The sequence below is a fragment of the Tauraco erythrolophus genome, chromosome 7 (assembly GCF_009769465.1).
Source record: "Tauraco erythrolophus isolate bTauEry1 chromosome 7, bTauEry1.pri, whole genome shotgun sequence".
Classification (NCBI taxonomy): Eukaryota; Metazoa; Chordata; class Aves; order Musophagiformes; family Musophagidae; genus Tauraco; species Tauraco erythrolophus.
The window spans coordinates 46,069,267-46,092,095 of record NC_141471.1 but is presented as its reverse complement, the minus strand read 5'-3'; the positions used below and the strand labels follow the sequence as shown (position 1 = coordinate 46,092,095).

Genomic DNA, 22,829 nt, shown 5'->3' with positions numbered 1-22,829 from the left:
TTGCTGTTCCTGCAGCAATTTGATAATTAAAAGTGTATTTTCTTAAGATTCTCCTTTTATCAATGTTAAATTTGTACTGAAAGTTCAAAAAACTTACTGCAAAATAATCTTTAAGTTATTATTACAATACTTACAGTTCCACCTACTATTCTTCCCAGTGGATACCATGCTCTTTCATCAAACCAATTTAAAAATTCATAAAACCCATGGGATGCAAGATGATGTGTTGATCTATAGTTAAACCTAGAAAGAAATAAGAGGGGGAGGAGGAGACAAAAATCAAGAACCTCAGTTTTAGGCATACCGTAAGTCATCTATTTTCTAAGACCTGGAAAGCAATTCAACTTTAGCATCTCATTTAGCATATAAGTCCTCTTTAAATCTATAGAGTTTTAAAGTAAATTACTAAGTTCCCAGTTACTAACCAATATATTTTCTTCATTTCTACAGACAGTGCATATACACGGATGAAGTATTACAGGTTTGGGGATTTTTATTTTTTTTTTATACATTAAAAAGTTTTCTGTGACTCTTACAAACGCTCCTGTCATTTTCTGCATTCCTTTTTAAAGCTAGTTTTCAAATGTAGTCTATCAACCAGTTATTTACCACATCCAGAATACCACTTAAGCAGAATTAAGATAATGGAAGAATGCAGGACTCCCATTCTGAGACAGGATAGCTACCCAGTATATCTGCTGCTGCTCTATTTCATGTAACATTGAGAGGTGACGTAATGTAATAACATGCAACGAAGGGAACTAGTCTATTTGTTCACACTATGAATCTAATGGCCTTGACATATTACCTTCTTTCAATCAACAAGAATCTACACAATGTAGAATCTACACAGGTGAAGTTTCATCTTCAAAATTTGTACATTCTCTGCCGCAGAAAACTCCTTGTAGAACAAAAGCCCTCTCCCATGCATACCTTCAATTCAGTCTTCCACATTGCCCATACACCATTAAAAAACCACGATTTCCATCAAAGCATTAATCTTTGACTTTTCTAGCACAACCTTTTTCTGGCAAAACCCTTCAACTATTACAAAGTCCATTAATTCTTCAAATTAGGCATCAGACTGCTGTGAGAACTGCAGCTCATGTTAGCCCAAACTGTAATTCACAATCATTCAAAAGCCAAACTAACAAGGCTACAGATATTGATGCTGTAAAGTTTTGTAAAAAAAGTTTAGGCTTAGAAAAGCCTGGATGAATACCACTTCTAAACCAAGCAAAAACCATAAACCCAACTCTCCTAATAGATATTCTAATTGTAAATATTCATTAGTTAAAGAAGCATTAAAGATTATATTCATTAGTTAAGTAGAAATTCAGGTAACTAAATAGAATACCATAAAAGACAACAGGTTAGATGAGCAAACCACCATGAAAGACTTCCAAAGACTCTTAGTATCCAAGAGTAGAAAAGCTTATGTGTATTTTTCATTTTGTCTATTTTATGAAACTATCCACTTGTATCAGTAACATGCATCACTTCTAACACAAATTTTAAAACTACATCAAATTCTTTAGTATATCTAGGATTCCCAAAATATCACAGGTTTATTTTGGACTAATTCGTTTTAACAGAATAAAGCTAATGTCACTCAAGACTGTAAGACCCATCAAGTTCCTACTTGTTTAATCAGTACAAGTCTAACATCTGAAGTACAACCACACAGAGGTCATGAGCAGATTTCTTCATCTACACAGTAAAAGAACAAAATGAATTGAAATTCAAGTCCAGTTGTCAGCAAACGTGCATGTTTCCACTCACTGAACTATCACAGCATCAGTCAAGTGACATTAAAAATAGAGTGCAGTATTTTCAGGAACACTCTCTTACGTGGTAAATCAGCGGTTATGTAGAATACATTAACTGAGAAAGCTGTGGACTTTCACGAGTAATTAGTCGCGTTTATATAAGAAAATTCACACAAACATCAGTCATTCTGACCTAGAAATCTTTGTATCAAACACCAATGTGACATTTGTTTCTAATAAGCCTGCAACTATTCCCATTTGACTAGATTTCTAAATATTAATTAATTTTCCAGTTCTGAACTGTCATTATAATGTGATTTATGAAATGCTGTACCTGTAAAATTAGCCTCTTATCTTAGTATAGCAAGGTCTATTGTTAATTTGTTTAGTGCCACGTAAGTGCCTGCAGTATGGTGTGAGACAAAGCAGAAGTGCTATGTTCCTACAGGATGTGTACAATACAGCCAGCTATGGATTGGACTTAAAACGCACTGAAAACTCCGTCAATGTTGTTATCCTAGAACTTTAAAAAGGAAAAGAGAAAGATATGTACATGGGTTACTTTCAAATTTTTAAGTCATGACTCAAACTCACAGAGGCTACAAAAGTATGACTAATGTTTACTTTTAGAGCATTAAAAGATTAGTTAAACAAATGAAATAGGCAAGAAGAATACATATTGACATTCTCCTCATGTTTCGAACTAGTAAAGCTTCACAACTGACTTCAGAAGGATGCAAACAACTGTCTTGTGCTTTGGCAGCATCCATTAAGTCTTTAATAAGAGTGAATTACCACCCAAAACTGAAATGCAACATAACAGCATTCTACTTCTACCACTTAAGAGGTAAGAATTTAATCTTGCCTCCTAATATACTTTCGGATAGATATAAATCTATTTAACTCTTTCTTTCAAAAAGCAATTGATTCTTTTGCCACAAATGAAAAGCATATAGAGACAACTGGGCGTGTCTTTACAGTAGAAATGGTTAGTAATACTATAGGTACTTAATTTTCCACTGTGAGAAGACCTATAGATGAGAACAAGAAGTGACTTTCTGACCATAGAAACCTATAAAAAATATTTAAAAGCTTAACTACAGCATCTAACTTTGACTTAAAAAAAATCTAAAACCAAAAAGCCTGCTCACTTCCCCTCCCACTAGGTAACCTGTAACCAAAAATAAATTAAAATGTAAATATAAATATAGGGATATGTAAGGAGACATTTGATAAGTAATGTTGCCTATCAAAGCCAGCTTCAGGCCTTGACAAAGTGGCAGACATGGGCAGACAACGGTATGGTATAGCGACTATGTAACACCAGCATGATGCTCTGACGCCGCTTACTCACTTCATAGCACTCTACGGACAAGCCTGTACCTTATAAAAGTGTTTCCCTTTTGGCCAGAATGGAGACAGCTGCTAACGAACAGTGTATGGCAAACCATAGGCACACAACGTTTTTACCATTTTGGTACTTTTCAAACTGTTTGAAAGGCAGCACAGTGATATTGTATTGCTACAGCAGTACTGTTATGGTATCTACAACCATCTACAGGTTTCACAGGGGTGTGAAACAGCTCTGAGAAATATCAGAAGTGCTGCCTTTGCCTATGCCCACATCCTGGAGATTTAGGGGCTGCTACTGAGGGAGGAATCGTAATGGAGACAAGAACAGTCAGTGCTGGGTAGGGATTGCACTTCTCAGGCTTGAGTGTCACTGCCTTCTCCAGTTCTTCCAACAGCAGCGAGAATAGGTGACAGAGATATTTAGGGCTTTTATTCAACCGTCTTTCTGACTGGCTAGACATTAGCCAAGGAGACACAGCAACTGGAGTACACTACTGGTTACAGTGACTAAATAGGATGCAGTACTATGTGACAGGACCAGACTGAAGGAAAGGATCCTTTTTCTCCCGCTCTCAATCTTTATACCCATCTGATCTTGTGGTATGAGAACCTCTCACCCATCTCCCAAGATTCCCCTCCTTATCCCTTTAAGGCAAGTCAATTTGAGACAGACCTGAGAAGAATGAAGAACAAAATGATATGAAGCGCATGCCTAATTAAGAACCTAGCTTGAAAGACAGATGAATATTCAAGTTCTCAGTCCATGTTGTGAAGAAGCCACACACTTGTGAACATTCAGCAGAGAAGAGCTCTTAAAGACCTGACTGACTAACACCAATAAGCGTTGACTTTTCTTATTTTAGCTGACGTTCTAGGAGGAAAAGTGATGCACTGCTGTTCTCCTTGCCTCTTTCTGTCAGGTCTGTAGTTTGAACTGTCTCCTCCTCTGAGCTAACCTTTAAAGGAATCATCGAACAATCCTAAGTCTTTCGACATTTCAGAATTCAAAGTCCCAAACACCAAATTAGCCTGGTATTGTAGTTTGAACCATTTGAGGGATGCTCTGATGATCACAAAAGCACTCAATGCATGGTACCATTAATTTTGTAGCACTACCGGAGATACCTGTATTGGTTGGTTCAGCTGAAAACTGAAGATGAGTTAATAAAGATATGGTTCTCATTTTCAAAGCACATTTCAATTTCAGCAGAGAACAGAGTTTAAGCAGCAACAGCAAAGTAACTCAGCATAGACATTTTTATTTTTTTTTAGTAGCAGCATTAATTTGGAAAGCTTAACTAGGCAACTTGCAAAATAAAGCCTGTAAAGTTTTCAGTTATATGTTATGTACCGTTAATCTTAACTATCTATTCATGTTTGGGTTCGATTTTTATTCCACCTTATGAACTGCTTTTTTGATGACACAAGCTGTAAGATGATTAGTTAAGACTATTCACAGCAATCACTGGCTCTTTCCAGGAGCTACAGAATTCTCCAGCACTTCTCAGCAACAATTACTGCTATATTTATAAGGAGACATCTTTGGCTTTGACATTCCTAAGCTTATATTTCCCTGACAAAAGTACTACTTAAGATGAACATTCAAATAAAATTCGGGCTACTGAGAAAGTGAGAACATATAAGAAAAGAGCACATGTACAGCAATGCAATTACTTCATCCAGATCTGAACAACATTTAAGGGAAATTACACTGATGGTGATGGAATTCATTTGACCCTCCAGTTACAACAGAGCTCAAGATCGGCGTGATGCTTCTTGTGGGAATGTTGTTGACTGTTGAAAACACTATCAATTTCAAGCTATCTGGCATTTTATAGCCATTTGAGAATATATAATTCCTTACTAGCAGAATCTGTTGAAAATTTTCTAAGACTGCAATTATAAAGGCTTCTGTGCTCTAAAAGTCTTCAGCTGCAGATGCACAAAATTTTCGCATCTGCAAACTTGGAAAAATGACACGATACAAACTAACTGTGAACATCACAAGCTATCTGAGCAATTCTAGGAGTCAGTTTTTAATGCAAATGTAGATTACAGAATCAATTTTGCCATACAGCATCTAATTAGAGATGGCAAGTCTACATTCTTGAAAGAGATAGTTGTGGATTGACTCTCCATCTGACATATTCTTTGCATCTAACAAGAAGAATTTATTCAATGCAACACATTTATGGAAAATCTAACAAGAAATTTCATCAACTTCCACTGAAATGAAGAAAAATACATACAGTATTCCATATTAAATTTTAAAACACCTGCTTGCCTACATATTACACTACAAGCACAACATCCTGAAAGACTTATTCTGAAGTCTGTATCTACGGATAAGCAATTATCACAATGAATTTTGCATATGGATTTTAAAACGGAAGTACGGCACCCCATCAATCACATAAGGAATTCAATGTACTATGACAGTATTTCTCATCACGGAAATGCTAACTTGTGTTGAGTTTATATTCTTGGAAAAATATGTACGGACATTTAAGCCAGCTTTAACCAATCAAGATCAGAATTTTGCAGCAGCAATACCTGTAGGCAAAAGTACTCATGACAGGTGAAGAGCCTTTCCTACCACAACCCAAAACGAAGGTGTTACAGACATCACAGTAAGAGTATCAAAAACATACACTGAGCTCTCCATGTGTAAGAAGCAGCAAGATGGGAGAGTCATCCTCCATCTACCTGAGCCAAAACCGACATAACTCTACAAAATGGAAGAGCAACCAGGCAATTTTATTTCAGAAAAATCTCACGTACCTTTCTTTTTAACTTAAGCTGACGCCAGCAGAATGGTTTTACTAGGTCTTAAATCTAATACAAACATAAAGATACATTGCATGAATTGTCCTTAATTACAACATTTATATATAATCAAGTATTTAAGTGTCCACAAATCTTTTTTTCTGGAATTCCTCTAGATGCACACCTACCACAGCTTTATGTGGAAGATTTTATCGCTTTGCACACTCAACCAGAGCTTCTGCACCTCATTGGACAACTAACACTAAGGAGTCATGAATGCATTAGCTTTACGCAGTCTTCCACAAGGGACATGGAACATGTTTGCACAGTTCTTATTAAAGTTGATTGAAAGACGATTGCTAAGTCCATCAGAAAGAAAAAATAAAACCTTTGGCTGACATAGAGTTCAATATTGTCCTAATTCTGAGGTTCTTTGGGGGTTAAATATGGCATTTTTAATGGTTTAGTCTTTATGATTTTATCTCAAAAAAGATGGATAGGTAGTTACTCTTGTACTCCGAGATAAGCATCAACTAAAATCAAGTATTTGGTGAAAGGTCCCAAAAGTGCCCTGCGTTTAGAGAGGCCCAACTGATCTTTAGGAGTTTTGTTGCAAGGAGGGTCATTTGAAAAGAGAAATATGCATCCTGGAAGTCAACTGTCAACTGGAAGTATAACGTTTGATAAGAGAGTTGGCAGCAGTACTATCATTCTGAGTTCCCTCAGGCTCAAAATCGGTCATAATCCTGCTTTTGATTTCAGATTTCCTAATTCTGAGCAAACACACTCACTCAGAAAAATGTGGCAAAGACTCTGTTGCTGTACGAAGGATAGTTAGGATGTTGAATTAATAAAATGGCAGAAAGTTCTGCAGTGATGTGGCCACCTAACTTCAGAAAAGATGGAAATTCTGAGTCAAAGGAAGAAAAAGTTTCTGTCCCTGGAACGCAGCTGAGCAATGAAACTCCTCCTTTTTGTAATACCATTAGAATAATCCCTGATGGGGAAGAACAGTAGAAAGCCCAGGCAGAAAAAAAAAAAGCTGGATGGCACAACCAGAAGGGTCCTTATTTTTTCAGGTCCAACATTCAATCATGCTCAATGGAAATCCTGAAGAATACCAGAATGGTTATAGAATAACCATTAAGAATAGCAGAATATCCCCAACATGCTTAAGAAGGATTACAGCATTCCTACTGCCACTACTTGGCATGGTATTTTCACTGCCTGCAATAAGATGTCACGCTTAGCAAGTGCTAAAATCAAGAACTGCATGCTGCCAGTAGTTTAATGACACAAAATTCTACAGGGAGCACACAGTCACTCTAACTTCTTCAGAGAGCCCAGGGCATCTTCAAAATTTTTGCTCAAGAGCTGCAAGCTTTTTAGAGCGTTCCATGACCACAGCTTATACTTTTCACACAATATACCACATCTGAAGCCACGATATGCTTCCCATCATCACTATAGTAGGCGTATATCTGCCTACATTTTCAGACACTTTCTCTGATGCCTATTAGGCATTTTCATGACTTTTTTCTATCTTGCTTTTGAACTATTCCATGTCTCAAGGCAAACTGCTAATGGAAAAAAAAAGAATAGTCTGAAATACATAGTAAAATAAGGGATATTTCCTATTCATTGTGGGTACTTCAATTCTATTTCAACTATTTGGGAGTATGTGGCTCAGTCATCATCTCTATTACATAAAGTCACCTGTATGCTACAAGGCAGTGGTAGCTGTGGAAGTACTAGGTACATCAAAACGCACTTGAACCTACTTCACAATCACTTCCCATTAAGTGAAATTTAAGGAATCAGTCTGGACACAAGGTAGCCTGGCAGACCGTTTCCACCCATAAAATATGGAGACATAGTAAAAAGTAAACAGGATCTTTAGAAAGATCACTAAATCACCAACATGCCATATAATCATTTAAGCAATGACAATCTTATTTCTGGCACAACATTTGAACAGTTATAGCACTGTGGAAATAGCAGAAACTATTGTGTTAACCCCTCAATAACCAACAGCCTGTGACCTGAACTTCCATTTAATATAAGAAAGAGTAGGTCCAGCTAGAACCAGACACTAGATATCAAACCACTCTGTACAGATTATGCCAACATAGATTTTTTTGTTAGCTCACAGAAATTAGAAGAATCTACAGCACTGTGGTTGCATGTCAGCAATCCAAGTCAGTTTAGCAAGTTAAAATAACAGTGTTTCATTCAATATTGCTTAAGTATTTGCTCTTTAGCCCATCTTTTAATGCACTTGCTATTCTTCCTCCTGCAACTAGCTCTCAGTTACCTGAATTCTCTGACTATGCTTTCTTTCTATTGTTCTTTCTATATGTAGATTATGTTTAGTCCAAGAAGCTGGACGTCTCATAGAGCACCTGTTCAGCTCCATCTGTTGCAATATTGACTTACTGACTTTTTACTACAATGAATGCTGAAAAAAATAAAAATGAATGTTTCAAAGTGGATAATACAAAGTATCATCAGGGCAGAACTAGACAGTCTATCTAACTTAAACAATTTCTGTCCAGTGACTGAGGCCAGGTTAAAGACCTAGTTTTATCTAACTTAAATATGTCTGCTCAAATTCTGCTTAACCCTTCAGTACCCTGACATAAACAGACATAAACATTGCATTCATCCATCCGGCATGTAGCAGGGATCAGGTAATTTTCCACTGTGTGTATGTACGTATATAGATATACAGATACAGCTATCTGCAGAACAAATCAAACAATATGCCCAGGGTTTGCAGAAACCTTGAGATAGATCTACTCATGCCCTAATCAAATGAAGCTGAAAAGAAAAATGCATTAATATAGCCCAAAGTGAAAAAGGATAAGGGGAAGGGGGAAAAAAAAAAAAGTATTCACGACTCCAGGATGCCATGTACTGAATTACACACCCACCTAAATTTAATTGTGGCAGTTATCCTTCAACTGACCTTTGCTAGTTAAAAGGAGTGCAGAAGCACTCCTAATCTGCTTCTGTGCCCAAATCAGACAAATTAGCTCGAATCACAGCTAAAAAGCAAACCTCTCTAAAGATGATCTAAACTATTTCACCTGATTTTTTTCTGAAGCAGATTAGGAGTACTCACATGATCTACTAATACAGTCCAACAGAAGGGATGGTGGCCTCCAGCTGAGGGCAGAAAGACTTCCAGCTGTTTGCAAAGTGACTGCATATTCTCACACTGGAGGAAATTGATGTGGGAATAGGATGTTACCAACAAAACAAACAAAGACCAGGAAAGTAGATGACAACAGAAAGCGGTCTTCATCCTTCCCTGCAATACACAGACTGGAGTTAATCTTTCTAACTACATTTTGCATTCTTGATCCACTTTCAATGTCCGATTTATTCTGAAACAAGTATGGCAAGCAGAATTTAAAATCAGCTACCCACTACATTCATTTTATGTTTCATACTGTTTCAAATAAGTCTAAATAAATAAAAAAGCAAGTTTACACTGAATTTAATTCAACTTGTTAAGAATTGGACTTAACTGTTACCAATGTTTCTTTAAAGACTATGCAAAAGAAACACAAAAATGTAGTAACAAAACATCATTTGCTTTTTATTAGGTATCTTCACTGAAACATTATGGATTAAGCGTGTTTCAGGGACTACAGCGCTCAGTATTTATAATTAATATTAAATTCCTGCCACGTACAATGTAAAATTAAAGCTACGTTTGTTTTCTCATTACGTGATGGAATTTCTAGTATTGCTTAGTATTACTATATTGTAACTATCAAACTACTTCACTGTGCTCCTCTGTCACTTTAGTAAAATCCGATTCATGTTCAGAAGCAACCTTGAAGAGGCTTTTAAAGAAAAGAAAATACAATTGAAATATGGAGGTGAGGCAACACTGTTAAGATGAACTAGGCTTAGTATTGCACACATACGCTCTGAGGCTGCGATGCCTTTCTGCCACAAGTGCTATTACAGAAACATAGACTACACCCAGCATTGCCTCGTTTATCGTATGTCCAGGAGCATGTCATTTCCAAAATCCATCACCTCTTTGACCAGCTGGCTACATTAGTACACAGTTTGGTAGCTACAGCCCATCTGTCATATATTAATGAACAGTAAAAGGGATGAATTTAATTTCAAATAACATTTTATTAAGTAACAAGTACTGACTTGAGGTACCATGCCCACCCTTTCTCCCTCATTGCCACATAAAATGGAGTAAGGTCATCTGGTCACCCATGAAAAGGAAGGAGGAAAGGAGGATACGAAAGCAAGAGGATCAGCTGCAGCTCAGGCGGGGCTGAAAAGAGGTGTATTGCAGGGAATACGTCAAAGTTTTTGGGAAGGACCTAGCAGAAGTTCTCAAGTGATAGTTCTTAGGTCACATAATCCTAAATCTTCTCTCTCCTCACCCTCCAGACATGAATTAAATCGTCCTGTTCCAGGACCTTTCACGATTCAATCCCCACCAGACCATATGGCCTCTCAACTCTCTCTCCACAGATGCGCATTTAAATTAGAAAACTAGAGTTAGCCTTCTTGATTCAGAAAAGGGATTTGGCTCTAGATCCCAAACATCCCATATAACCATTTAAGCAATGATAGTCTTATTTCTGGCAGAACTTATAAACAGTTACAGCACAGCAGAAGAGCTTTAGGAGAAACTATTGATATGTTCACCCCTCCATAACCCAGTGGCCTGTTGGTCAGTGAACTCATGGATACTTGAGATTCGAGCAACATAGTAGCTCACTGACACTGGAAAAAGGGAGTTTCCCTCTCCCTGCATCCAGCTGCAGAACCTGACACCTGCGCTTATCAGATTTCTGTGAGTTAACTTATTAACACAGCAGAAAACTATCCCAAGAAACGCCCAACAGATGATCGGAAATTCAGGAGAACTGCTCCACTTGATTAGATGCAAATAAAGCAAATTAATACCAGTGAAGAGACGCTTAGCAGCACCTTGTCATATTGTAGATATTCAGAGTGAGGTTTTACACAAAACACTCTGAATCACCATCTTATCAACCACAGCAGCTTTCATGAGGTTCCTGAAGGAGCCTTGGGAATCATCTTCCATGTGTTTTACAACATGCAATTGATATCCATGGGTACTCCAGCACAACCTATTAGATAACTGAGATAGACGACAACACTGCTTAACTTCCCAGGTAAAAGAAGCACTCAACTAACATTTAAAGCCCTGAAAGAAGACAGTAGATGGTACTGTACAGAACATACTATCACAAAGCAAACCCACAATGTGCACAGGTAAGAATGTTGCGTTGAAACTAGAGTATGATGGAAACATAAAGAACAAGGGACCCTGAAGATGACTTAATAAAGCAAAAGCTAGAAATTAAAATTCAGCGATGAAACAATTACAAGCATGACATATTTGACACAAAACATCACCCACTCTTCTCCTGAGCAAAAATTGGGGTTTAGTGTGGAAGGGTGTGGCTAGCGTTGGTGAAATAGTGGTGGATTACAAAATTAAAAAACTAAAAATTCCTTGGCTCCTGAACATATTTAGCCATAGGAGAAAAATTACATTTGTCATTACTAGCTGACCTGAGACATCACAAATTAAGATACTGTTGCAAATGTTTAAGGCAGTCTCTCCAGCGTCAAAATCCATTTTCTATTTGGCAAATGAAAGATTAAAACTGTTACAAAGTAAAATGAATTGTGAGACATATACAACCATTTTTCAAATATTACTTGAGACATTTGACATTAGATATATCATTCTAGTCACCTGTATAAGATAAAACAGTCAAAACAGTAGCATTACACAACTTGTTGGAAAACTCAAGCACTGCATCGGCTTTCATTACTCTTGTTCTATAGTAAAATGAGCCAAAGAGACACCCATTTACTTCCGTTGTTAACATCAATATAATAATGCCAAAGCTTCAATTTTGTTTCACTGACTTTCTAAATTAGAAGAATTGCAACTTTAAGGCATTTTATCTATTGCCAGAGAAAGAATTAAAGGTATTTTAAAGGTCTTTAACAGCCAAATGATAAACTTTAAATATTTCAACCATGAAGATGAAACTGCCCTTTTCAAGATATACATTATAAACAATATTTATGAAATTTTAAGTTCGTCAACTGAACTTCCAAATGCTGCTTGGGATAAGCTTAGTATAGGAAGGAAGCAAATTCAACATACGCAATAGACTACAGAAAAAAAAAGGTGGATAAAGATAGACATAAAGAAAGGTATTCAGGACAAGCAGCCTTGTTCTGTTATGTTTTGCTTCTGCGTCAAGAAAATGCATTGCTGTATTATCAAATCCTCTAGCTACAGCACACAAGTGTTCTGTTCAACATGTTATCTTCCCAGTCAGCTGCATCCTCAAACAGGTGCTTTCCATAGCTAGATTTCCTTAAAATATCCATCTATTGTGAAGATCAGAATAAAAATAAATAAAATCACACTCCTTGCACTTGAAGTTGGCTACCATTTACAGTATAACAATTGCAAAAAACCAACACAGACTGAAAAAAAAAAAAAAACCAAACAAAACAAAGCAAAGAACTCACAAGGCATAGGCTGCCCAGCCACATAGAACAGTTTAAAATTACACAATTACATGCTATTTTTCTCTTCTGCAAAATCCATTTACCATTCAAACAGGATATATGGTGCCCATGCATACAGTGTGCCACTCTTTTAAAGTAAATGTAAATAATACTGTGTAAAACAGTCTAGAAAATAACAGCACTCCCATTAAGAACACCACCAAAAAAAATCAATAATCAAACCAAACTCACATTCTCAGTTGCAACCTAGTTTCCCAAGGGTTTGGGGTTTTTTTTAATGATTGTTTCAAGTGAGGGAAGTTTTGAAAAGGTGTTTAGCAATTCTGTCTTTGTGGATTATCAGCCGAACATGCTCTTTAACTAACAAACTAGAGAGTCCCTTTCCAAAGGGAGAGGGACTTTTTACAAGGTGTGTAGTGATAGGACAACTGGCAATGGCTTTAAACTGAAAGAAGGTAGATTTTGATTAGATAGAAGGAAGAAATTTTTTACATTGAGGGTGATGAAACACTGGAACAGGTTGCCCAGAGGAGTTGTGGATGCCCCATCCCTGGAAGTGTTCAAGGCCAGGCTGCATGGTGCTTTGAGCAACCTGATCTAATGGAAGGTGTCCCTGCCCATGGCAGGGGGGCTGGAACTAAATGATCTTTATGATCCCTTTCAATAAACCATTCTATGATTCTATGATAACTAACATAACCCATATAAATCAATTGCCATAGAAAATTATATGATAAGCATTGTAACACTGCGAAGTAATTATCATAACAGTTCACATATCCCAGCCATTTACATTAAACAGGCTCTTTAAAAAGTAGCGCATGGTACTGGACTTGGGTCTCCCACAGCAGACAGACATTTTAAATGCTGTCTCCTGCTCTTACAAGCAGTCATGGACAAACGCTCAGTTATTCCTTGTTTAAAATAGACCATTTCTCTTTCTAAAGCACTGGGATATTGCCTCACTTAATAGCAAGAACTTTTGAAGTACAGGAAGCATTTAATTCTCCATATGCCACAGGAGCTTCTACCCTGGAAAAACAGCAGTAAGCTGAGAAATATAGCAGCTGATCTGTTATTTTGTTGTATCTATGTCCTTAAATTCATTCCTCAGGCTGCTTCAACTTATATAAGGTGTGGTGCAGCATTAGGGTCAATTTCATGGTACCTCTCAAGCCCAGACCTACTGGCTACCCACATTAAAAATACCTCAGCTTGATTCCCAGCAACAGCTCAGATAAAGATCACAAGCTCTGCTCAGCTACAGGGCCGGAAATGCAGTCTACCTGTTGGACATACGACGAAATTTACTGCAGACATAAAGCACAGAAAGACTATATTCTAAGTTCACTTTGTTCTCTAAGCAAGTGGTTAGACTGACAGTTAAAGAAGTTATGCTAAAGGAGTTAGAGCTAATAATAACAAAAACATCTGCACATGCCCTGCTACAGGGTGCAGGCTCCACAGGCTCCGAAAGCAGCAGCTTTAACGGCTCCACTAAGTAGAAAGAAGCCTTCAGGACTAGCCCTAAATGTCACTACAAATGTACCTCAAAGGGCTTGCAAGAATGGAATTTTCAAAAATTAAGGAGGAAACTCTGCAGCACAAGCACAGATAGACATTAAATGAAAAATAATCTGACTGAATCAGAGGAGGTCCTTGTGGAACAGCAGAGACCTCCCTAAACCCAGCCTACCCTCAAGCAATTAAAAAAAAACCTATTAGTACCTATAGAATTTCAAATTTTCTCGCTAGCTTTACTGTCCAAAATTTTTATTCTCCCCTTCCCCCACCAGTTCAAGATGAGACAGGTTTAAAAACATGAGTATCAGGATTCAGGCTGCCAAAACCAGAGACTATTAGAGACAGAATTATGATAGAAAGCAAAAGGTAACCTTTATAAACCACCCTAACCCTATGTAATCAAATCAAATTTCTGTTTAAAAAACAGAACATACTAAGCTGCTCAAATTATAGGATACCTGCCAAGAAGAGTCCATTCAAGGATTTTTATCATAGCATTTGCTCTAGCTAGTCAAGTGTTTGTGAGTATTTGTTGAAGGCAGTTTAAAAAAAAAAAAAAAAATCATGGCATTAAAAGCTAGGCTTGCTGGTTCAGTTCGACTCAGCCTACATAAAACATTCCAATACATTTTCCTTTTCAAGTTTCATTCTGCTATCCAGAAATCAATGAGAGGGTCAACACTCCACAAGCATTCTATCTCACCTCCTGTTTTCAAGATGATGACTGTAGGGATAGTATCTGTATTCAACCATACCCTGCATGCGTTTTATGAACGCTGCCCCTCCTACCCTCCCATGCATAACCCCATTACTGCACCCATATGAAGCCTGATGAGGTTTTCATCCCAATTAAAAGTTGTGCAAGTGAGGAAAGAAATACTACCTGCTAGATAAAGATGGTAGAAAACAATAGCAGAGACGGAGCAGAGGTTTTATTCTCACACGAATGTTATTTTACGAGGCCACATGGTGAACCACTTTTCAGCTCCATCAGTCTAACTGATCAAATCTAGCCTGAGGTTTCCTCGCTCGCAAAGCACAGCCTCTGCTATGCCTTCAACTCTGTCCAATGTTCTTTTTCCATATTATCCTCCTTCCATTGAATTCCTAATATTTACCAATTTCTGCAATTTCCTAAGCAGCCAAAAAGTTCAGAAGAGTCAACTGCACACCTTCTTGATTGTTAACACTGTATCTAGCTAGAAAAGTTTACTTTGCTTCCAAACAGCACCCTCCACGTACCTAAACAAGGAAAGGCTGTTCAAGTCCCCAGACATACAGGACTTACTATCTTATAATCTAGAAAGCCCCAAAAGCCAGACTGGCATGTGCTAAGAGACTTTCTCAACTCATGTCATATTGCAAAAGAAGTGGTCAAAAAAGATGCCTGATCTGGATCTTCCTCATTAAGAAGGAGGGGGAAGGGGAAGATAACTGGCAGACTATTCTTCAAGAACAAAAATCTCTAAACTTGCCCTTCATGAACACACAGGCCCCACTAAATCACATTTGGAGACTAAGCTAGAATATTTGTCCTACTATAATAAAATGACAGAAAGGAGTTTGAGCTACCCAGCTACCTGAAATCCTGCTAAAATTATCCATATTACTACACGGGAAACAACTTTTATCTTTCTAATGTAGTATGTATCTTACATTTAGAAAAAAGTCACAAAATACTTAATCCAACTGTTCAGTAAGTACACAATCTTTTAAAATATATTCCTATAAAATAGAAATAGAATACTTCTCATGTCACAGCATAAAAAAAACTTATGAATGAAGATACTGTGGTAAATTTTTAATATTAATCTCATGACATTTGCAACATCTCAGAATGAAGCCAAAGTGGTTATATTCAAACCAGACTGGAATCAAATGCTTTCCCAAGGTCTGTGTCCTGGTTTCAGCTGGGACAGAGTGACGACTTCTTTTTAGCAGCTAGAAGAGCTCTGGGTTTTGGTTTTAGTCTGGGACTCATTCTGAGAAGAATGCTGATGGCACACTGATGTTTATAGTTGGCACTGAGGTCTCAAGGACTTTTCAACTTCCCGTGTTCTTGCCGGTGTGCAGGAGCATGGCTGGGACAAAGGGTCCACAACTCTCCTTATGATTTGTACTTAGAATTAGGATTGAAGGCCAAACTGGCCAATGAAGTATTCCCTATCATGCAGCGTCATGCCCAGTATAAAAATGAGGGTCAGCTGGAAAGAAGGGCCTTTGCTCCTTTGGGGTTCTCACTCTCAGAGTGATCTCTCTCTCTCTTTTTGAGCCTCTCGCTCATCCGGGATTGCAGTGCTGCAACTTATCTGTTTCGGGATCATTAGTCCGGGACAGGATGGGCCTTGGCCAAGGGGTGGTGAGCAATTACACTGTGCATCACTTGTTTGTATATATTATTATCATTGTACATACATATCTATATATATTCATATATTAGTAGTAGTAGTATTAAATTGTTCTTATCTCAACCCACAGGTCTCTTTCCCTTTTCTCCTTTAATTCCCTTCCCCATCCCCGGGAGGTGGGGGAGGGTGAGCAAGTGGCTGTGTGGAGTTTAGTTGCCGACCTTGTTGAAGATTATAAACAAAAGGGAGTGTTTGGGAAAAGAATCCTTAAGTGGGATTATGTGATGGGTTGAAAGCCTCCAGAAAGATATCAGTTTGGAGATGATGGTGGCTGCCACGCCTCAAGAAAACACATTTACTATGCAATCTGCTGTCTTTTTGCCCAGCAAGAAGAGTCACTAGCAGGCCAGATGAATTATCTGGGTGAGCCACATCTGCCCACAGCCTACAGATTAAGCATTCTGAATTGAGATTATCAACACTACCATCCTCTTTACATGATTTTTTTTTCCCCTTATGAACACCAGCTTAAGGTCCTTTCCTTCACTGCTACATACCCCTTCTTTTGTCGCTCCTATTGCTCCAGTGTCTTAACATGCTATGGTTTTGTACGTATACATGTCTCCACCTTGACACTCAATCCCAGTTTACCCTCTAAAATCAGTTGCTAATTCCATTACTTTCCAACGTTCATATTCTTCCTCAAAATTAAGAAACTAAACTATAAAATAAAAACTGATGGTGGGCAGGCTCAGGGAACTAAAACATTACAGTATTTTGAGAATTCACCTCAGTGAATCAACTCACCATGAGTGCTTTAGAGCAAGCACAAAGGAAAAAGCAGGACTGCACAGTTGGTGACAGAGGAGAACTCCTACTCCAAAAGGCAACCATCAGATCAGCTAACTACAATACAAACCTACAACCTTAGCCTCTCCCAACAAAATCAATATATTTACACAACCTCCGGTGTTCGATCAATTCCGTACACCACTTCTAATGTTCACTTGAGTTACACTCTGTATTTTAATGAAGCTTTCATACTTATAGGTGTTAATTTTTCATTAATGAAATAAATTCGTATCAGCTCAAGAATCCATCTAGCAAATATGATCTGACCCTAGCAAAACCTGTCTTTTTGGCTGTGCCCAAAATAAAATCCTAACTTCCTTTAACCTGTCTACCTTTGAAATGCAAGCAATAAACACTGGACTTATGTTTATTTTCAGAAGTTCATTCTCATTCACCAAAGTCCACTAACGGTAGACGATGGTATCAATGACGAGAAAGTGGACTGCTATCACATATATAAAACATACTTCCCACTCGCACAATTATGTTACCCCAATGAGGTATGATAAACAACAGTCACGCCGATGACAGTTAAAAAGCTGCTGGTTTGAGCGATCAATGATGTCGGTTTGGAAAACACAAGGACGTATATGAGATTGTGGCAGTGCTGTTCCGCACCAGAAACTGGCAGGACAGTAGGAGATAACATTCCTGGCAGTAGCAGGTAGGCAAACGTAATTGACAAAGATTGCACCGGGGCTCCATACTGCACATGCCAATTGGTACAGAGAGGGTCTCATGCTCAGGTACATGAGCTTCTGCATTCCAGCTTAAGCCAGCTCTTTCACTCCTAAGGTAACTAGTGTTGATCTGGTGTTTAGTAAGATGCTAACATTCTCAGGGAAAGACAAAAGTTTGATCCAATGCCATGGGATATGATTAATGATTCAGATACCATTAAGTCACACATGTGAGAACCGTGCAAACAGAATGAATGTTACTATTTGATAGCACTCTCTGAAAACTACTGAGGTACCAAAAGTTGCTACTGTTTTAGTCAGTAGCAGTATCAGGATGCAATGGTCTCGCTGGATATATCTACCTTGTATGTATACATATATATATATACACACACACATATACACTATTAGGTGTATATATATGATACGAACAGCCAAATGAAGTAGCATATGGGCATGCTGGAGCCGTACTTTAGACAAATCAGTACGTAGAAAGTCGTCTCTGTTCAAGTACTCTGTAATTTTGGTTGCCTTGGTCCAGCAGCCATGCTGGCATTTAAGCCAACATCTGACAGAAAGAATGAACTCACTTGACAACTGAGTTAAACACACTGTTGTACTTTCATGAAAAGCTTTCACCGTGCACTTGTGTGTACGTAGCACAGAAATTATGCTCTTGATCCACCCAGCCGTGAAACCAGCCAACAGATGAACCAAATTTCAGACATGAAATCTGTCCATCCCAACGTACCATCACTGTCCACGTTTCAAGTTCTTGGCCTGATGATGAAATCTTGAAGTTAAATGCTGGAGGCCTGTCAATAGTACAGCTTAAAGTCAATGCTGACTGACTTCATGTATCAGCTCACCTCACACAGGAGCTGCCAAAAACTACACACATTTTTCAAAGTCTCTGGACCACCTCAAGTGAGGAAAGTGAACAAGACATGAAGAATGTATCAAAATAAAGTGGCTATACTATACGAAAGAGGCATTCAGCGTGGGGAAAAAAAAACAACAACAGTAACCCTAAGTAATGAGGAACAGGTTATAAGTTTTTAAGTGACAGTACAGTGACCTTAAGACACAAGTTTGTTTTTGCCCTCACACAGGCATCGTATCATAATCGAGATCAAAAGCAAAAGCTGTCCTCTCTCTATTGCCTTGGTCTATTGTACTACATTTGGGTCATTTCTGGAAGAAATGCCAACTGGAATAAGTCTCAGAAGCTAACTTCATAAAACAAGCAAAGCTACCCTGCACCAACCGACCCCAAATCAAAACCTAACTTACTCTCAGAAATGCAGCATGAAAGAGGTGTTAGAAAAAAGTACTATTCAATTAATACGCAGAAAACCCAAGGCAAATCTCCCTTTCTTCCCACCCCAGATCTCTTATCATATCCATACCAGAAAAGTGGATTCCTAAGTAAATGAGTTTTCTATACCTTAAAGGCAACAATATTTTTTCATTCAAAAGACTAAATGCTCTTCATTTTATCAAAAATACCTCAGCTTCCTCTCTTGATCACAAAGCAGATACTAGCGAATAGGTGACATATCAACACATTGTGAGGTACCCTATGCAAGCTTGACAGAAAAAAACCCCAAAGGAATGGAGAAAACTATGGAACTGTTCCACCAGGAAAGACTATGGCCACTGTCCTGATAAATGAGAAAATCCAGTTTACCTGGCAAGCTGCTAAAGAAGTGGTTAAAAAAAATAAAAATAGAGCACTGCTTCTAATCTCTTTTCATAAGCTCCTTTCCCACATTAGATTCAGACTTGTAAGACCCTTACAACTGTGAAAAACCATTCCTACCTAGCTACTCAACAGTAGTTAGGAGCAACATAATTTTTTACTCTTTCCACCAATATTACCACCGCAATTGAGAAAGCCCTTTGTTTTTCCTCAGTTTCTACCATTTTAGGTTCTCTTTCCTACTAATTAACTTAAGTGCATTTGCCTCTACCGTTTCTGGCATGCAGCAACATGACACTAGCATGATTCTTGACATTTCAACTGCTTCCCACAGACCTGCATTAAAATCAATGCGTTTTGTCAACTTCATCTATTCTCTAATTAGCAAAGGTACATACAGCAGCACAGGCAGCAATACCTTCTATTTGTGTACTCAGGAAGATGACTTTGCATCAGCTTCCACACTGCTTAAACCAGAATTTTATCTTTACAACCATATCACGACTATGAACTTAACTTCCATAGCAGCCTTTTTAATGTCCTTCAACGCTTAATAACAAAAGTTATGCAACTCAACACTGTAAAATTTCCATTTATCCAACAAGGATGAGCCTTGATTATAAAGATCAGATAATGTTGTACAAAAATGTAGGTTGTATGCTTAGAAAGTTTCCTCCATGATAGAAAGTCTTTTTGCTTAAATTTAGATTAGAAGAGCCTGAGAATTACACTCCACAGGACAGAACCCCAGGTTCATAGTCTCATTGCAGATGTGTTTAACTATGCTCCCTCCATTGTTAACTTTATTAATTGAAAGTTTGCATTCCATCCATTCATTTGCCTTTGCAGAAAAACACTTAAATTATGGGCAATTACTTGATGTTTTGAAGATACTTTGAGATATTTGGCTTTCACATCACAAAGCGTGTATTACTTCAGACAGCATTTAACAACAAAGCAATTCCTTGTTCTCTATCCACTATTCTGAGCCACGATTTGTGAATGGATTACTTTGGTGGGAAGCGAGGTGGGGGGGGGGGGTGGGGGGGAGGGAAAGACCAGAAAAGAGGAAGTTGTGCTTTTGCAACTATCAAAGTGGAGCGTGTTCTCTGCAGATAAGTACAATTTCAGATTAAGTTTAAGAGTATCTACCGTGCATTTCAAAATGAAGTATCTCCTTCCTTCATGCGATTAACAATAAGACCCGAGACATAAAATTTTAAACTAAAACCAGAGAATTCATTACTCTAAAGTCATCTGCTGCTTACCCTACCTAAAGTTCTAAAAAACCCATGGATTCCCAGGACGAAGTAGCCACAAATATCGAAACTAATTGTCACGATTTCGCATTAAAAAAAATTGCCCCACATGTCCCGTTGTCTTTCACTTTGCCTTGCTGCAAGGAATGAGTGCAGCATTTCTTGATCTTATACATAAAATGGTTTCAGTCCCCTCCAACAGGGGAAAGAACAGACAGCTTCTACAGGAAGGAAAGCAATCTTTTAAAAAAATCAAGATGCGTGGGAAACAGCAAAAGTCCTTGGGCTCAGAAACGCAGCTTTGAAACACTTGGCAGTAAATCAATGTCACCCATTTCACTGTAATCCCTCAAGTCACTTTTATGAAGATTACTTCCTGCAGTGCATTCCTCGCCCTCCTCCCTCCCCGGCCGACAAGGAAAGACCACTCCGAGAAGCCGCACCGCACATCTGGAGACCAACGCCGCGACAGAAGGACCCGGACCCGGGCGTCGGTCACGTTCGGTACAACTGCTTCATCACGACGGCGGCGGCCGGAGCCCCCGGTCCTCGCCTGGCACCCCGCCTTCCTGCCAGCGCCGCAACTTTCCCCGCGCCCCTCGGCAGCGCGGCGGAGGGTCCTGCCGCAACTCCGCCGCGTCCAGCCCGCACAGCTCCACCGGATCCGGGAGAACCGCCGCCTCCCCGGCCCCGAGGTCTCCGCCGCCCAGCTCCCTCCCGCCCCGCGGGAACACCAAAGTGCCCGGCACCGCCGCTCGGTCCCGGCGCTTCCCTTCTCTTCCCCCGCCGGCTCCTGCCCCGCTGCGGCCCCTCACGCCTCTCCCCGCGCACCACGACCCCTCGGGCTCCCTCCGACCTGCCGTAGCGTGTCCCGTCCGCACCGCCTCCCTCCTTCCTTCCCTCCCTCCCTCCCTCCGCCCGGCGGAACAGGCAAGGAGCAAGTTCGCGAAGTGGCGGAGCGGGAGGCAGGCGGCGGCGGGGGAAGCCTGCGGGCCACCCCCCTCACCTCCCCCGCCGGGGCTCACGACGCGGCGCCCGCCAGAGGCGCGCCCCGTGAGGGGGCGGCTTTCCCGCCTCCTCGTCCCGTCCCGTCCTGTCCGGCAGAGACGGGGACTCACCAGGGGTCGAACTCGTGGATGATGCTCTCGAAGCGGATGACGGCGAAAAGCCGGGAGCTGAAGCCGGCCAGCCATGCCAGGAAGAGGATGGTGAAGGAGAGGAGCGACTGCCAGCCCGCCGGCTGCGACAGGCCCCCCGACAGGCCGCCTCCGCCCGCCGGGGGGCCGCCGGCAGCCGCCGCCGCCGCGCCGCCGCCGCCCGCCCCGGCGCGGCTGTTGAGCAGCGCCACGGAGTTGGCGGCGGGTTTGTGCTTGTTGTCGGGGGCCGAGTGCTCCGCCATGTTGTACCCGGGGCTCCCTCGCAGCCTCTCCGCCTGGCGCGTGCGGGGAGGAGGCGGAGGAGGGGTGGGGGAGGGAGAGGGAGGAAGGGCGGGAGGCTCGGCAGGGGAGGGGCGGAGCCCGCCCGCTCCCTGCGCGGTCCTCACTGCCTCCCAGCCGCCGCCGCCTCCTCGCTCAGCCGGGCTCTGCCTCCCGCCGCCGCCGTCACCATCCCAGTGCGGCGCGGGGCGGAGAGGGCCGGTGCGGCGCGCGAGCCCGGGGGCGGGGCCAGTGACGGGACGGGGCGGAGCCGAGAGGCCGAGGGCCGGGCTCGAGCTCGAGGCGGGGGGCGCGGCCAGCGGCAGCGCGCGCGCGGGCCGAGGGCAGAGCAGGGGAGCCGCGGGCGCGCGGCCGGCAGCAGAGGGCTACGGCCGCCCCGGGCGCGCGAGGACCCGGGCGGGAGGGGGCGGGAGGGCGCGCGGATCGGGTCAGAGCGAGCGAGCGGTTTGACATTGCCGCCCTCTCGCGCGGGAGGAGCTACGGGGGGTGGGCGGGGCTCCGGGGAGAAGGCGCGGACGGCGGGGGGAGCGACCAATCCCCGCGGTAGCCCTTCTAACAGGAACTGCGTGACGG

At 40.7% G+C, this 22,829-nt stretch overlaps 1 protein-coding gene across 2 annotated transcripts in view; it reads right to left on the bottom strand.

The window, feature by feature from the left end:
- The window catches only part of STT3B (STT3 oligosaccharyltransferase complex catalytic subunit B), a 51,723-nt gene extending 29,504 nt beyond the window's left edge, over positions 1 to 22,219 (bottom strand). Inside the window, exons 1-3 of one of the 2 annotated variants that reach the window (XM_086614616.1) lie at positions 22,135 to 22,219; positions 21,939 to 22,086; positions 135 to 243 (exon numbers count right to left, since the gene is read on the bottom strand). In XM_086614616.1, coding sequence (XP_086470742.1) covers positions 135 to 243; positions 21,939 to 22,086; positions 22,135 to 22,219 — 342 coding nt within the window. Of the gene's footprint in view, positions 1 to 134; positions 244 to 21,938 lie in introns of both variants that reach the window. The other variant, XM_086614615.1, reaches the window with a different exon arrangement.
- Positions 22,220 to 22,829: the final 610 nt, after the last annotated feature.